General features: G+C 38.1%; 1 protein-coding gene across 3 annotated transcripts in view; it reads right to left on the reverse strand.

Moving 5' to 3' along the window:
• Positions 1–18,142, reverse strand: part of LOC115429514 (poly [ADP-ribose] polymerase tankyrase-1) — a 158,385-nt gene that overhangs the window by 8,952 nt on the left and 131,291 nt on the right. For all 3 annotated transcript variants that reach the window (XR_003936795.1, XM_030149037.1, XM_030149038.1), the window contains 10 exons: positions 11,301–11,520; positions 8,832–8,941; positions 6,954–7,142; positions 5,747–5,827; positions 4,696–4,882; positions 4,485–4,564; positions 2,496–2,616; positions 2,100–2,197; positions 1,431–1,505; positions 1,188–1,293 (listed from right to left, as the gene is read on the reverse strand). Coding sequence is in view for 2 of the 3 variants with exons in the window: in XM_030149037.1 (XP_030004897.1) it covers positions 1,188–1,293; positions 1,431–1,505; positions 2,100–2,197; positions 2,496–2,616; positions 4,485–4,564; positions 4,696–4,882; positions 5,747–5,827; positions 6,954–7,142; positions 8,832–8,941; positions 11,301–11,520 (1,267 nt within the window). In the remaining variant the exon portion in view is untranslated. The remainder of the gene's footprint in view (positions 1–1,187; positions 1,294–1,430; positions 1,506–2,099; positions 2,198–2,495; positions 2,617–4,484; positions 4,565–4,695; positions 4,883–5,746; positions 5,828–6,953; positions 7,143–8,831; positions 8,942–11,300; positions 11,521–18,142) is intronic.

The raw sequence follows: 18,142 nt of genomic DNA on the forward strand, positions 1-18,142 counted from the left end.
CGTGTGTGGGGAAAGCAGACGACTCCTGAGTCATGACTCTGTGAATTGTGATGTAGAATGGAATGTAGCCAATCAAGAAGCGAGCTGACTGAGGAACAAGGAAGTAGGTGTAAACTAGAAAGGCACTAGGAGAGTGCAGACCTCCGCCAAGGCAGATCAGTCGTCTCCCCCCCCATCACCACCAAAATGTAATCATTTGTTCCTTGTGCCAGTATCAACATTTCCTGAAATTTTCATCCAAATCCGCCCAGAACTTTTTGAGTTATCTTGCACATGGACAGACAGACAGACAAACCAACGCTGGCAAAAACATAACCTCCTTGGTGGAGGTAATAATAAAGTTCGGTGGAGCTCAGAAATGGAGAACCAGCTCTTGGAGCTGTGGGAAGGCCAAGAATGTCTGTTAAACGTCTCCACCAAGTCGTACCACGACTGAAACGACATTTTGTGTTTTCCAGTTGTTGCTATGTTTCTTCTTCTTCGTTTTTGTTAGATCATAGAAGATTTCTGGCTTTGAGGACTAGATTCTAGATTGATGGTGGGACAGAATTGTTATGTGTGTGGTGTGCTGTGTTGAGATTATCGGAGCACACCAAACATAGTACGATCAAAACTGTTCAATGCCTGATTTTTTTAATCTTCATGTGTGGGGTCTGTAACACATAAAAAAATCTCTTCAGATTTAGAAAATCCTTGTGTGTACCCCGCTTTAATGCGGGACTCTGTTCTGAGAGACTTAAAGTATGATTTCCCATCCCAAATGAAACATTGTGAGATTTTAATTTCCTTCTATGAGATTTCAGTTATTTAGGTTTTAAAGTATAACCACGTCCTGACTGACCCTTATGGTTCAAATGGGGACTTAATGAGATCTGTTCAACCTTTGCTACAAGCATAAAAACATCTAAATTAACAGCAGTGTTAATTTCACAGTGCATGAGGCAGGGTATTTTTTGTTCTACTGAGAGTTCAGACTGAGAAGAGTAGATTTTATCAAAACCAGATGAATAAGAAAAACTGTCACCAGTTTCCACAAGTATTAGTAACTGAGGGACAAAAATCTCCTGCATGTAGATCTGCATGAGCAAAATGACTTGTATCAGACTCTGCAAAGGTGGTTACTCTAACTAGGCTTTACGTTTTGAATCATCTTACAGTTTGCATGTTGCTGGGTATGTTTTATTTACCGTGAAAGAGCATGCGCTCATTGTGGTGGTTGTGATTCTCATCTGCGATTTCTTTTTGTCTATGTGCATAGCGCTCCCGCAGCTTCTTATTCACCACCTTCTGAATCTGCAGCATCAAGAGATGAAAAGAGAGATGAATGAAAGGGAGGGCATTATTTTTGTCAAATGTACCATGAAATAAGTATAGATATTTACAGAAGTAAACCTAAATTGGTGGTATTTAGACATTTAATGAGTACAAACCTTAATGATGTTGTACCGGCTGAAGACTCCGCCTGCGTTGCCTCCATCACGGTGCTCTCTGATGGTGCTTTGTAGCTTTAGAGAACATACACAAAACAAATACAGGTCTTTGAGTTTAAAATGGAAATATATGGGATATAGAGATTCTAAATTTCAGTGCATATGAACACAGCATTGCACTTCTATTAGTGATTTAATGCAGAGGTCGCTGTAGGCACTATCTTAGTTTGTTTTAATGTGAGTGAAGTTGGTGATTATGCCCCTATTTGAGTTCCCGGGTGAACAAAATTATTTATGATTGAAACTAAACAATTGCATGTCTTCTGGTATTGGAAATGGTGTCTCAAGAGATCTCTGTTAGTCATTTCCAGTTGTAGATAAAAATTAGACAAGAAATTACCTGTTAAATTTGTATTAAATCTGACAGTCCTCATTAATTTCAGACACATTCCCACTGATATCTGCTGTCTCCTTCAATTACCGCTTTCATTTACAAGTACCATACAGTCAGTGAAGCAGTCACACTGATACGGAGCCGCTGTGCTAATACTGATCAGATAACGGAAATGACACTTGGAAAAACTGTGCAGGCAGTGAGAGTAAATCTGACTGTAATTACCCTCCATGTATGTAGCATTTGTGTAAATTAAGCTTCAAGTATGTACATACTTCTTCCTCCACAGACTGAAACTCCTTGTCGTCTGGTGCCAAGTCAATCAGCATGGTACCCTGGCTGGAGCAGTGGAATGTCAGGTATGGGTTTGCACCTAAAAATCACAAAATCACTTCACAGTTAATAAAGTAAAGGATTACACAGACTTTAGGAAAGTATTAACACAAAGATTTAGAGCCTAGGGTGTGTTCCAAGAAGCTGGCAACGCTGAGAGACTTGTACTTGAAAACATTTGTCACAACACTAAGTATTCATATTTCAGCTCAAGGACCCATTTCATCACAGCAATCTCTCTTTGCCTTTTTTAAGCTTTAGTTCGGAAATATTCTTTAATCTAACAAATACATTCCAAATTGCGTTCATCCTGTGTTTGCATGTCTGCGTCTGCTGACCTTGCTGGCCTCCCAGCAGCCTCTCGATGCCCTTGATGAGTTTGTGTCTGTGCCCGTAAGCGTTGATGCCGATCTCCTTGAGCTCCTCATGACCCATGTCTGCCAACACGTCCAGTGAAATCTGCGCAAAAGGAAGAAAGTAATATATTTATTCTGGTTTTGTGTAACTATTTTTGTTTGTATTTGTGTTAGTTTGTTTTTTTGGTTTATAATATCTTTCAGTGAAGTCAAGTGGTTTTTGCACTGACCTTGTGAGACCCAGGAAAGTACAATTTTGGCTTTTTTACATTAAATAATGGTCTTGATTGGAAATGACATAATGCAACCATTTTTGATTGATTGTTCTTTGCACTTTGAATTTTTTTTTTTTTTTTAAGAAAAGCTGTGGAACTCTTGTCCCTTACAGAGGACAAAAATGCATTGCTGGGTCTCAAGAGGTTAAAGTGTTTAAAACTGTACAAATGCACAAAGTAAACCTTTACTTTTAAAATTAATTATGGAGCACAGCAGGTCACATAAAATCTTGTGATCAAAATAACACAGTCAGTAGTTATGAATCACTGACCTAAAACAGCACAGAGACAATAGGTTTGACAAATATTCAGGAAAAGGAAAAGCGCCAGAAATAAAAGGTCAATGAATGGATGACAGTAATCAGGTCATTGATATGCAAATGGCTGATTGTGGAGTTACTGAGTTTGTTCAGGGGGAACAGAGATGAGATTTTCACTGCAGACGGAGCAATGTGACATCAGTAGTCACCTTTACCTTTCAGCGTTGCTGTGATCATTGCTATTGGTGTAATTTATTACAGCATAAATACTCAGATGGGAATTCACCGACAGCAATGAGTAAAGAAACTCTATAAAAACCAAATGGTAATTCAACATTCTGGTTCATTTTTAGAATCACAGTATCAAGCTGTTTAATGTCAGCTACCTAACCTGACAAATTAATGTGATCTATTCATCTAAAACAAGTAGAAGCCATGTCTAAAAACATCTGAAATGGAAAGTTGGATAAAGTGACAGGGTAGTAACACTGAAGATTAAAGACTCCTGGGTCAGGTCTGCTCCCTGTGCTCAGAATCACAACTAAATGAATAAATATTTTTCTTTAATGTTCCTCATAATCTAAGACAAAGACACAGTGGTCTAGGTTTTCCTGTTGAGACCTTCTGATCTCATTTCTAGATTCATTTTCAAAGTTCTACATTCTGCTTTTGTCAATTTGTGCAAAGTACCTTGAATTTCCTCTGCATATGAAACAGGTTACACTAACAACCGTGTCTTGCCCTAAAAAAAATTCACCTGAAAATATACTTTGAAGCATGACAAGACGCTGATATGAGCTCATTTACCACAAATAAGTCATCAGCCATGCAGATATAGAGAGACTGATGAGTCACCAGCTGTTATAGCGTTTAGAGTTTGCGTGTTTCTCACTCCAGCTGCATTAATCAAACATGCTTCATATTCACACGATACAAAGTAAAGAGGCCTATAATGGAAAATTAGTGATGAAATAATGTAAATATTCATCAGTGATTGTTTGTTGTCCTTGTATGTGTTCTTCTGAGTTAAAAATATAAAATATACTTTATCTATCAGAACTTTCATTGTAGTGCTAATAAATGTGTTTCTTCTGTAGATGGAACAAAAACAGGCTTTTCCACGCACATCATCCAGTCTCCTGAACTGACATCTACACTGTGCCTTCACCAGCTGTCATTGCTCAGTGTCACATTAGTTGTTTTCTCACCTTTCTGGCAACCACTTGTCTCCTTTTGTGTTTTCTTGGTGTTTTTATCTATATATTGTGCTTTGCCTGCTTAAGCTGCAGTCATTAGCTTTGTTCCTCGCTTCCGTCAATGCACAGAAGAAACCAGAAATGAATGCTTTTCAAGGCAAAAACCACACAGCCATGACTCACCATTATCACACCTACTGTTCTTTCTCACCTACGTTAAAAATGTGTCTGTGCACATACCTGTTCCCTTTGGAAGATGTCTCGTAGGTGTTCCAGCCCCAGACTCTTCAAAAACTGGTTGATGGTCATGTCGAGCAGAGCTGCAGGCACAAAAGACCAGAAACACTTTGTGACCTCCACACCTTTATTCATTACAGATGAATTAGCATCTCATTTTGGGGGAAAACCCCCCCAAAACATCTGTGTTTGTGTTTTATCTGCACATTCTTACTTTCTCCTTCCTTCCTGTCTGATCCAGACGCTCCATCTGCTGGTCCTGTGGCGCCGGCTACTGTGATGTCGTTGAGGGGCGTGGTCAGATTGTCTATGCTACTGGCCGCAGACAAGCAGGACGGGGACGGAGACGGAGAGATGACCACGCCCCCCGTTGCGCCGGTGCTCACCACATTTGCACTCACCTGTGTTTATAAAGCAGGAAAAGAAAGTGAATTCTTTACATTGAGAAGAAACAAACAGACAAAACTATCAGTTGCCCTAGAAGCTGGTGATAATAGTGCAAAAAAAGATAAAAAAGACTCACACCTCTACTCTTAAAGTGGTAGTTGGTTATATATTTACTGATTAATTACTTTGATGTTCAGTGATTCATATGTATTCAGTCATTTAATGTTTTGACTTAAATATTCAGTTCAGTAATTATCTGGATTCTAAATGTTAGAGGTTAACTCCCTTTATCATCCCCCTGCATTTTACTCATTCTACTACACACGCTGTACCTAGCATTAGCAATTAGCATCAGCACATGGTATTTGTTAGGATCAGTGAGCTGCCATTGAAGGTGTGGACTGACTCCAGATCTTCATCAGTACTGTGGTCAGGGGCACTGACAGGAAAATTAACCCATATGGACCTGTTTTTAATAGTAGGGGAAACCTATGTGGCATGGAGAGGTAAACTCAACATAGAAAGGCTCTGGTCTGACTGAGAATCAAACCCAAAACCTACAGCGGTGCCCAGTGAATATAAGTTGTTGATTTCATGTATAATGTGCTTTCAGTGTCAGATTCTTTGGAGGAAGAGGTAGTATTTGTATCAGCTCCAAACTGTTGTTGTTATCAGCCTTTAAAAAACTAAGCTGGAGCTCTAATACTGATTAAAATGGTGTCAGCAGATACAAAAGCATCTGACATGGACATTTGTATTCTAAACTTTTCTTCCACAAAAAATCTTTAAATTAGGATTTCTTCGTCTTCTCAATTTTCTGCCCAAACAGCTGTTGTTAAGAAGCTGTCGGTGTACACATTGTGTGTATTTGTTCTCACCACAGTGGCTTGAGGTTTTAAGCAGCTGGGCAGAGCATCTGGTGGCATGGCGTCAATCAACAACGCTCTGATATCATCAGCCTGCAACAAAAGACAGAGACAATGACAAAATGCAAACGGCTGCAGTTTTTATTACTGTAGCACAACAATTGACATTATCCACAAATCAGCACTTAGCGGGTCTTACTTTACCCAGAGATAGAGAGGAACATTAGCAGCCGAAAAGAAAATCAAGTCCACCATCTACTCAGTATTCAAACTGCAGTTTGGGGTTAAGGGACTGTCTTTGTGAAATAAGTGTAATAAAAACCTGTCGTTGAAACTGCAGGAGGGTGAAGAAATGTCAGACACTTTCCTTTTACAGCTGTCGCCTCTTGGTTAGAAGACTAGATACAGATGGCCTGATGATGCTGCTATGGAAAAGTGAAGCCACTTTGCTGATCTTTAGATTCAGTCAAACACGACTCTGTTGCTCTACTCTGAATCTAAACAGTGAATGGTAACTACAGCGGTTCTGCAGGTATTTTACCCCCGTCTCTCTGAAAACACCAAAATCTTGCATCTTCCAGTAAAGAAAAATCTACGCCATGATGCATTTTAGCTGTTCATTATCTCAAAAACCTAAAACACAGTCATGAGGAGGTCTCTTCGTCTTCATTTGGAATATACTGAAAGGTAATAATTAAAGGTAAAAATAATATACTTATTTTTCCCGGGTTTGACATTAGGCCTTTTTTTTTTTTAAAGAGAGATTGAAACTGAACATCACCCCAGCAGCCAAAAAGATCTACAACATCCTCTTAATAAAAACTAAATCCATATTGGGCCTAAGTCCAAGCCATTTTATGACAGCTAATACACAGTCAAATTGTCAGTTATAATTTTAATTAGTTGGGCAGGATGTTCCAGTTCCTTTGTGGGCTGATGGGGTAAACCAGATCTAAACAAAAAGTGGATTTCATTGCGATGGTACTGATGGTGGCAGGACTTGACTCTTACTCCACTGTTTTAATCAGGTTATGCTACATTCAGTGTGTACTGTAGAAAAACAGGTCCTTCTTTAAATGATCTGTTAAATTCAGCTGCAATGATCATAATTTTTCCTCTCAAACTACACCACTTATTGTACCAGCTGATATTTCCATGTGATGCCACAGAATGTAAAGGATGGAGGGCAGTAACAGAGCTTTAAGACATGGTCTGGTACCGTTGCCAAGTCTAGCGGCGTCTGTCCCTCCTGGTTCTTCATGGTGGGATCGGCCCCATGAGCCAATAGCAGAGCACAGAGCTGGGTCCGCCCCTTCTGAGCCGCCTCGTGGAGGGGAGTGAACGCCCACTTGTCTGTGGCGTTGACGCACGTGTTGTACTTGATCAGCAGGGCGGCAATGTCCACATGCTATACAGATGAGAGGAAGCCAAAAACAAGTGAAGAGGAGGAGGTGATGAGTGGAACAAGAGAAGAGGAAGAAAGGAAAGCAAAGGAAAGATTTCAATTACAGAAGAGAGTGAGGAAGAAATGTGACAACAGTAATATCAGACTTGAGCAAAGTGTGAAGTCTGGTGAATGAACGCTGTACAAATCGTGATCAGAAAAACAACTTCTATATGGGATTGTCTGGAACAGAAATGGTGTGAATTATTAAACCATCATGATCCTTGTTTTCCCGCTGGTCCTTCACTTCCTTTTCTGTTCTCCCTCATCGACTGTCTCCAGCTCTTGTCTTTGTGTCAAACACAATGCTGCTTGTTTCTGAGAAACAGTGGGATATGTTTAAATGTGTGTGTTTGTCAGATGCAGCTCATCAACTTTTCATTCAAACATGTTTTTCATGACTGTTTTAGTAGCTGAACGCTGTTGAGCCATGAGCAATAAAGACAAGGAGGGGAAATGACAAAACATTAAATGGATCTGTAATATAACAGCTACTACTGATAATGTTTACATTAAAATTAAGAGAGACAAGAGTAGGATCTTTTAAACCCCACACGGGAAAAATCCCCATGTGATTTCCCCCGCAGTGAATGTAATTACAGTACAGTATACACACATGTACAGTACAGACGGTGGAAATATATCTGTACATGACACATCGGTTAAAGACAGAAGAGTTGGCAACAAGAAAAGGTACTGATATGATGGTTTATGCCTTATTTTCTGGGTTTGATCACTTGCTCTTTGATTAAATTGAATTTTTCTTTATGAGGAGTTTACATATTTAATACAGAAAATAATATCAGTAATTTACATTATTTTGAACCGTAGGGATTAAAAATAATCATGATAACTAAGGAAAATGCATTTATCTGGAATATAAGTTTAAAGCTGGATAAATGGAAATGATTTGCTGATGGAAAAGGGGTGAGAATAAGTTGATCCTGAACTTCTTGCCTGCATTTTCTAAAAGAAGACAGTTTCTTTTCCTCAGCGAAGAATGTTAGATAATTTTTCTCTTTTTCCACTAGTTGACAAAGTTTTTTCTTTACATATTCCAAATCAACATATTACGCTACTTTTTTCATTTACAAGCTGTTATTGTATTGCCTTATTTTCTTTTTAATTTAACGTTTCTTTAACCAGATAAGTCCCATTGAGATCCAGATCTCTTTTACAAGAGCGACCTGGCCAAGAGGTCAGCAGCACACGCCAGGTAACAAGACAGGTAATAACAAATAGAAAAAAGACAGTCCAGTTTTGATATGCATCTTTTAAATAATCTGTTAATTATTTTGTCAACAAAACACACAAGTGTGAAATCCACCAGAGCCCAAGGTAACGTCTTAAATATATAGCATATTAATAAAGATGTAAACATTTTAAAGAAGTATTTCTTCAATTTTTAGGAGCTTGAACCAGCACATATGGGGAAATATGTATTTCATTATGGACAATTTCATTTTCATTAATTGTTTACTTATTAAGGAATCTCAGCCCTAATGCTATCTGTCAGAAGGAAAGAACAACAGCTGTAAGGCCATTTTTATTCTGCTACTATATTTTTAGTTTCGCTAAAATTGGCTGTCAGTAGAAACCCTGCTCAAAAAGAACAGGAGGCAAAACTTGTGAACGTGTGTTTGTGAGTCTTACCCCATATGAGGCTGCATTGTGCAGAGGTATGAGCCCTCCTTTGTCCTGTGCGTTCACATCGGCGCCGTGCTCCAGCAGATACTCCGCCACCTCCAAGTTGTTGTAGCCGGCTGGTGATCAGCGCAGGGGTTCGGACGTATGATAAACACAGTCAGCCAGAGGGAAAGAAAAAAAAACACAACAGAGGAGAGGTAGAGTCAGGTAATGAGCGAGAACAACAGTGGAAGAAAGAAAAAGGAACATGTCAGCCTCCATCAGCTGCAGCGTGACAGCATGTAATCATCTTTTCCTTTTACAAGCGAGTACATCAAGGCAGAGGGTGCGTGGGAGTGTGTCTAAGTGGTCACATCTACCAAAAAAAAAACCTTCAAAGTGTTTCCTGAAGTTCCCCAACTCTGAAAGTGCCAGTCACAGCACAAATTATTTTCTAATTAAGACGCACTTCATCATTATACACGGCCGAGCTGGACATGATATCCTCCATAATTACAGCAACTAAACTGCACACAAAGAGCAACAGTAAACGCCAGAATAAAGATGAGAGATGGAAGTGTTTGAGAGAGAAGCTCCCACTACAACCTGATACAAGCTGTTCACGCTTTTCATGCAACAAACTGAAGATGGAAAACGTGTTTTGTGAATCTTAATCAAAAATATCTTCACTCATGTCGGAGTTTCTACTGATTTCAAAGTGAGATCCTGGATAATAAAATTATAGCATAAAGACAATAAATCTAAAAAATAATAATTGATATTTCAGTAACAGTCTGAAGAAACAACAGAATCGTGTTAATATCACCTATTTAATGGAATACAACATCTACTGGTTTTGACTCTGGTTTGTGTTCAGGATTATTTTTGTCAGATTATATCACTATTACAATTGTATCTCATTACATTTACATCCATAAGGAGCTCGATGGTTTATCTACTATCATCTATGATACTGATGCTATCGGGATCAAACATCTTCAACAGAAACATAATAAATGAATGTAAGTGCAAATCTCTGCTCCCAGGATGTTAATCTGGAACTAAAAGTACACAGAAAATCCAAGGCTGTTACAGCAAAGCAGAAAATAAATTACTCCTTTTGGAGGTATTAACAGTCATGGCCAAAAAGTTTTGGCAGTGACACACGACTGTATAAATGTAATATCTTTTGCCAATAAAAGTCTTCAAAACTTGTGAAATGCTTGGAATTGTTCTTCAATGTACCTCAGAAACACGTGGGAAAAAAGTCAAGGCAGTTAAAGCTTACACACACACACACACACACACACACACAAAAACCCTGTCACTGCCAAAACTCTACCGGGCTACAGTGATTTAAATAATAATGAAAGAGATTTATTTTACTTTCAGATTTGTAAACTGTGTCTGCAAAACATTCAGGAGCGTCATAAAAACAGGACAATGGAACAGACTTCTCAGCACTATCAAAACTGCTCATAGCCTGTTCAATTGTCTCAGCCCTGTTTTCTATGAGCAACTTGGTTTTGCCCTGAGGACTACAGCTGCCAGGATGTTTTTACTGGTTTTCTCCTTGGGGCTGGATTGAGCAGAGATCCCATTAGGACAACTGCTTCTGAGATGTGGAAACTGAAGTGCCTGGTGCCAACGAAGTAAACCAAGGTCATACAAAGTTGCTTTACCATCTTTTTTGTTTCATCTTTGTACAATCACTAAAAAACACTGGATCTATCATTATTTTCCATACACAAGTATTTACGCTAGTGGGTGAACCTCATCACTGAGTCTGTTTACATGACCATAAAATTTTGATAATTGGGAGTGATCATATAATTGTAATAACTGGATCTGATGTGTTTACATGCACTTAAATATGATAATCAAAAGACCCTGGTTTGGATGTTTTATAGTCCATTATCGGATGTGTACATAATTACATAATGATGGTAGACTCAAACTTCCTGTTATTGTCTTCAGCTCATGTTTGACTTTATCACTTCTGTTTTCTACATTTTATTTTGTTTTGTTTTTTACAGGCACAGATGTAAAAACTAAATAAATCAAATTAACCTGTGTACGTGCATGAAGGCATCAGAATACAAAAAGGTCCAAGGGAATTAATTTATACTCATAGGAAGCTAAATAATTGACTGTTGTGTGGAAAAAGGGTGGGATTAAATAAATTCATACTTCCTCCCACTCCTTCAATCAATCTGGTTGTATTTCTAGCCACCGATGTAAGATTATTTTGTTTATTTTTATTGCATATTCAAAATAACCAGAACTGAACTAAACTGCATACTGAGGAGAAATCCAGGTGTATTAATCTGATTTCTCATACTCAGATTACTACAGTTAACCATATCAGATTGTGCTGTTTACATGATCACTTTCATAATCTGATAACTCCAGAAATTGGATAATGACTGGAGTATTATTGTACATGTACACAGGCTCAGTGATAGAGCAGTCTCTAAATGTGTGTTGTACTCATACCTGCGAGGTGCAGCGGGGTGGAGTTGCGTCCTTGAGTGTCGCGACAGTTAATGTTGTCGGGGCTGCATAACTTCTGCACCCTGGCCAGGCAGCCTTTCTTAGCCGCGTCCAGCAGCGCGGCGTCTCCTCTCAGCAGGTCCTGGATGTCAGTGTCCCCGTCTTTGACCAGGTCCAGGGGTGTGTTCCCGTCCCGGTTCTTCTTGGTAGGGTCTGCTCCGTGCTGAACAAAGAAGATGGAGGAGAAGATATTAGAGGAGCACAGAAGGAAAAGAAACAGGCAGAATAAAAATGAAGTGACTCATCTAATGTGTGTTCATGCGTGCATGCACTTCATCCATCTCAAAGTCCCATTCTGTGAAATCCCACACTAAAAGGGATGTAAATAATATCTCATTTTTATGACTGAACATCATTCATGTGGCTTCTGTGCAAAGCTCTGCATTGGCTCTTACATTCACAAGTATTCTTTGAAGACTGCTGTTACTCTAAAACCATTTCAACGCCAAAAAAATAAATAAATAGGACCAATGTCCCTGTAGCTCACCGGCATGTTCTATGTAGAATCAATAACACCATGAATTTGCAAGCGAGTCAGGTTCTGCTGCTATGTCCTGTGGTGTTGATGCAGGAGATCGACCCTTCAAGGTCAAAGGTCACAGACCCAATTTAAACTCTATATATGACTTCCTATCAGTGCTCAATAGTAACTACATTGATATCTCCAACCATTTCAGTGTTATAAGCCATTAAAATATGGACCATTATAAATAAAGGCAAAGTTTTAATATTTTAAAAAAATTGGTCAAAATCTAAATTTCTAAAACTGTGAACAACCTTTGTAGAGGGTGTCCCAAAGCTACATATGAAGCCACATATAAAATTTGAAATGAATCTGACCAATACTTTCGTCGGAGACGTTTGAAGATATTGCTAATGAAGACAAAGATGAATACAAAGAGGAAGCTGGACACAGCGCCTTCACAATAGATCATGGACTATTGGCCCGTCAGCAAACAACTATATTTACCACTACAGTAGTCTTTATCCTCATTCATATACTGTGACTCTCAAAACCTAGTGATTTACTAAATTTGAATCACAGAGTGACAGAATCACCATCCACTACCTTACTGAACAGACATTTGTGTTAAAATACAGAAAAACCTCACTTTTTCCCTTCCCTCCTGCAGGTTCCACCATATATATATATATATATATATATATATATATATATATATATATGCACATTCAGTCCACTCACAAAGAAAAAAATGTGGTGATTTGAGACACAGTCTAACTCTAGGAATCCTTTGAGTTCTTCTCCAGAGATAAATCTGAGTCTGTACGTAGACAGAATGTATCTGTGCATCACTGACACGTGGTGGGAATCTCCATAGCAACCAGCTGTGACTGACCGTACACACCAAGAGACAAACATCTCATCTCAGCCTCCAGAGAAAGAGGTGAAAAGTCTACGAGTCTATAGTTGGGTTTCTATAAAAATGTAAAGCAATGTTCTGAAACATCGCAAAAAAGAAAGAAGACAGACGTGACTAGAGCATGTTTGAATTAAATGAACTAGGATGGAGAGCGATGGTACAGACAGTACCGCACATGGTGACTTTATGTAACTGTTTTCAATTAAACTGTTTAAAATGGATTTGTTTTAGTCCACCTGCATCTTCCGTATGGAAAGATGTGGAATCAACATACGTTTCAGTAGATGATTCAAATGTTTGCCATGTCAAAATGTATTAAAGATATGAAATTGGGTGCTTAAAGTTTTTGGTATTATCATAAACCTTTCCCTTTTTTCTTTTAATATTTAATATTTGTGACACTGACAGGAAGGAGGGGAATGACATGGAGCAAAGGGCTCAGGTCACTGCAGTCCAACCTCAGCCAATATGGTACATGTTCCAAAAGCTGCATTTTCTAATGTGAGATTTCCAATATGTACATTAAAAATGCAGTGGTACCACAGCTAATGACAGAGGTGCTCTGGTATAGAGGTGAATGTGTCATAACAACAGGTTCACCAGAGCTGAAAAAGGAAGAAGGATATATATTCTGTTGCAGATAGTACTGTGGATAACGCCAAGAACATAGATTTTTGTCTTCTTTTTTTTTCTATGTAAACTCAAGACTTAATTCAAACTACACTCTGTTTATGTGCAATAATAGTAAACAAAAATAACAAAACACAGCTCTTGTGAGGGTATCGATGTTATTATTTGATTAACCCTCTAAGACTCAAAAGCATCGACTGATTTACATTTAATAACTGTTGAAAACCAAGAGTCCTGTCAATATACTTAAATAATTCAGGTCTTTTTTGGACACATCTATAGTCTCTGTTGTGAACATGGAAACACAGTCATCTTCTACAACATTAATTCCCCAGTAAAACCTATGGAGTTTGTCAAATGACAGTGATAGTACATGCTTGTTTTTATGTAGAATTGATCATATTTTTTTTTCCAAAAAAGTCATATTCTAATCTAATCTAATCTAATCTTTGAATTTTTATGAACACCTACATGATTAGTAAATTAAATATCGAAAAATACCAGATTTTTCACTGAAAAAACACAAAATGCAGAAGATAATATTTTAATAGATGGTGATAAATCACTTGGTAATGGGTATATGTAGAGATAAATTCATTCAGACGTCACAAAAAAAATAGTTCTGGGCCTTTGTGGGTTAAAAAATGAAAATAATTTTGCATTAAATAAAACACAAGTGATGGACAATGACTGTATAGAGGGCTTACAAGGTCATTGGTATCTGTCACAGTACTGTTAAATACAACAGCTGTTAGCAGAACATGTTAACTACCAGTGACTTAAATCTAACAGTCTGTCTCCTGAGGGTCCCTCATCCTCCAAACCCCGGTGGAAATGGGACAATGACAACTGACGAGTGAGAAGAGGATGAAGGTAATTCAGCGGGGAGCAGAAAAGAGGAAGAGACGAAAAGGAGGCAGAGAGGTGAGGATAGGACATTCACTGAAGTGGAAAACACAGCAGACCCTGGAGATGTGTGTGTGTGGGGGGGACGTTTTCATTGCTCGACTGTCTCCTAGGTTACACTTTAACTTGTTAGTTTTATTGTACATTCTGAAATCTGTTCATCAGATTTTGAAGCTGTGGGACCGTTCCCCTGGGTGTCCACAGACGGCCTCAAAATGTCCATTATGTCATATGACTGAATTCTCTTTTTCAAACTTTTTTTTTTTTTAACTTATCCTATTTATGATTTTTATGCCCTGCTTCTCTGTTTCTATAATCTCTCAGCTATAATTATATTCTAAATGAAAGAAATGCTCTTTCCAGACAAACTGGAGGAATGACTGGAGACACTGGTGGCTTTATGGATGTAATGTTCATAATATGTTTAATCATCTGTTGGGTAAACAGATGGAGGAAGAGGAACGCTGTAGATGAACAGAGGCTGCTTTGCTGAAAATTCATGGTTTGACCCACAAAGACATAGGACGGCTTCCAGCAACCAATAGCATCTACCAAAATAAAATGTTTAACAACTAATGTACCCGCAATCTCATCAATACATTGAAATAATTCTGTTAAACTCCAGTTTCTCTGCTTTTAATTACACTGGGTTACAAAAAAAAATGTTTTTTGCAAGTTGTCTAGGAATTAGGACCATTTTGCAACGCTAAATCCAAAAATGACATCTGTTTTTCTCAATCAGGTCAGGATTTTTTGCTAATTTGATTTTGAAAAATTTGATCTTCTCACAAAATTGATTACATTTTTGTGACTTTATCAGTTGATTTTTTTATATAGTTCTCACCCAAAATAGGTTTTAAGAGAAAAAAAATCATTTTCTAACAGGATTCCTGTTAGGTACAATGGTGTATTCACCGCAGATGTAGCAGAATACGTCAGGCTTATTTTTGCAAGATCTTCTAGTCGAAGCCATTTCATTCACCTGTAATATTAAAAAAAACATTAATCATAAATTGGCAAAAGTAAAATATTCAGAACTCATTTATTGCAAGAAATGTGAAAGAATTTTTTGTCATATGATGTGAAAATGCCCATAAATGTAAGCAAAAATGTTAAAAAGCCAATATGTAGCATAGTTCAGAAAGTTGACCTGATTGAGCAAAATTAATGTGATTTTTGGATTCAGCACACCAAAATTATCCTAAATCAGCTCAAAAAACTTAAACAATAAATTTGTTGTTGACCAATGTTATCACAAATATGACCCATTTAGACGTTCAGAGGCTTCATATTGAACATGGAAACACTGTCATCTTCTGACATTGATTCATCAGTAAAACTCATCTACACTGTTGCCCATACAGTCAGAAACAAATATTTTTTCCTCTTCTCATGACATGATTGTGACAATATGATTTATTCTTGATAAATAAAGTGTAACAGGGACTCAGTATGTAATCATTGCACCAGGTTAAAGGTGATTACTGACGTGTATGAATAGGAATACAAAGAGGAATGTGTCTGAAAACAAAAGTATTCCATTTTAATGGACAACGGTGTAGTTTGATAAATGACAGTGGTTGTAGACGGCTGCTTTTATGTTCACTTAATATTATATTCTGCTTCAGTTTTCTGTTTTGATATAATAACCTTAAAATTTACGCTTTTATAAATATCTACATTGTCAGGAGATTAAGTACTGAAAGATACCTGCTTTTCACTAAAAAAATGCAGTGAATAATATAATAAATGGTGATAAATCACTTAGGAAAGGTTGGACAGAAAAACTCATTTGGAAGCTGCTGCAAAAACAGTTGTAGGTCTTAAAGGTTTAAAGTAATTTAATGTGACTCAATTCCATTATTGGCAGAAAGCGCTGTTGTAAGTGCACATTGTCTTTGTGTTTAACAGATGAGTGAGTGATGCATTTTCTATTTAATGACTTAAACATGTGCATTTGTTAAGCTTCATTTACTGTTGTGCATCTGCAGCCTTTAGGTCAATGTGATGATTTCAGTCTTGTGTACTGTTTAATATAATATGGAAAATGGAACTATGTCTGACCTACTTCAGAACCGCGACAGCGACTCAGATACTTCAGACAGGTTTTAATTACCATCACATTTATGTAACAAGGTGCAAATTAAAAGAATAATCATTTTTATGCCCTCGTTCTTCATTTCTATACTCTCGCCACTAGATCCTCTTCTCCAGACAAACGGAAGAAATTAATACAGTTGGAGGCTAGAAATTTAGGTGGAAAAAGTAATTCTCAACCATGTTGGAGGAAAAAAAACATTTACGTATTTAATTTATTAATAATTAACAGGCAGCCACATACAGAAACCCAAAATCTCATCACAGCAAGACGTCACGCCCTGTCTATACTCGCCGACGTTCACGCATTTCAAGCGTTAACAAGACTCCAGATTACACTTTGATGGATGAGAAATTCATTACGCCTTTGCAAATCTCTCCCAACAAATGAAGCGCTAATATGTGTTTTGTGCTCCTCAATAAGAACCTCAAAGACTGTCACAGCTGTGGGAGCAGCACATTATTCTGAGCACAAATCCCACACAAAGAAATGGGACAAAGGGAAGTTGGTGACATGCAGAGAAGACAAAGGGAAACCTACTGCTGAACTCTGGAATAGTTTATTTAAAAAGAGAGAGAACAGTAACAACCCGAGGCCACGGCAGATTAACAGAGGAGTACTGGAACACTGGTACTGTGTCTGTGTGTGGGTTAAAGGGGGGGAAATGAGGGAGTTGTTATGTGTACCGTTCAAAATCATCATTTCCCAAGAAGGGGAAATAAACGCACAAGGCCTAACGCTTCCCTCACCTCAGACAATCGATCTGCTGTCTGAGTCTCTAACCTTTGCCTCTGGAGCTCGTACTGCGTGAGATCTCAACAGTAAGTGTGGCCTTGGGGAGCTGCTGTATCTCTGAACTATAGAAACAACGCAATGAGGATTTATCTGCTCACTTCACACTGATAGTAGGATAGGGATCGCTTTCATTTGTTTTATTCAACAGCGTTTTATGATACCTTTATCCACTTCCCCCTAGGAGTCGACACTTGTGACGGCTTCATTTCCGCAAGAGGCGAGTGAGAAGAGGATGAAGGTAATGTTTCCCTCAGAACATTAGGTCTGCGTCCTCAAACAGTAAATAAGTCGAGGCTTACGGTGGATCAACACAAACAAACAAAGCTGCTCAGACAGATGGTGATTCCAGTCCCACGTCCATCCCTCGATGGTCTAGACAAATATCACCTCCTGAGCCTGTGACAGTTCAGTCCGGTATAGAACAGCTCTGTCCACATCCAGGCCATCAGGACAAAAAAAACCACAAAACAAAACAAAAACTCATCGTGGCGGTATAGAAGTACTAAGCATCACTGCTACCTCAAAGAGTCCAAAATAATAAGGCTTCACATTTACATGCAATCTCAGCCTGAATTCATGCTCATGAACATGCTGAATGTTACCAACATGGAGCTTATACTGACAAGAACCAAAAGTTAATATTGTGATTAGGGGTGTAAGAAAATAACGGTTCTGCAATATATCGTGATATTTCATTTCACAATACTGTATCGATATTAAAAAGTACTGTATCGATATTTTAAGGCATTTATTCATTTCATTTCATTTCATTTGTTTATTTCGAGCATTTACAGAATACATGCAAATTCAAAATTCCCCAAAAAATCATTCATCTATACTCGAAAAGGAGTGGGAAGAAGAAAAACTTATTTAATTCCACCCCCATTCTCATCATCAAATAACTTAACATAATAACATTTTAAATACTCACTCCTGTCCTTTGACTTCAAGCCAGAACAATGAACAAAATAGGC

Source organism: Sphaeramia orbicularis, chromosome 12 (genome assembly GCF_902148855.1).
Source record: "Sphaeramia orbicularis chromosome 12, fSphaOr1.1, whole genome shotgun sequence".
NCBI classification, from domain to species: Eukaryota; Metazoa; Chordata; class Actinopteri; order Kurtiformes; family Apogonidae; genus Sphaeramia; species Sphaeramia orbicularis.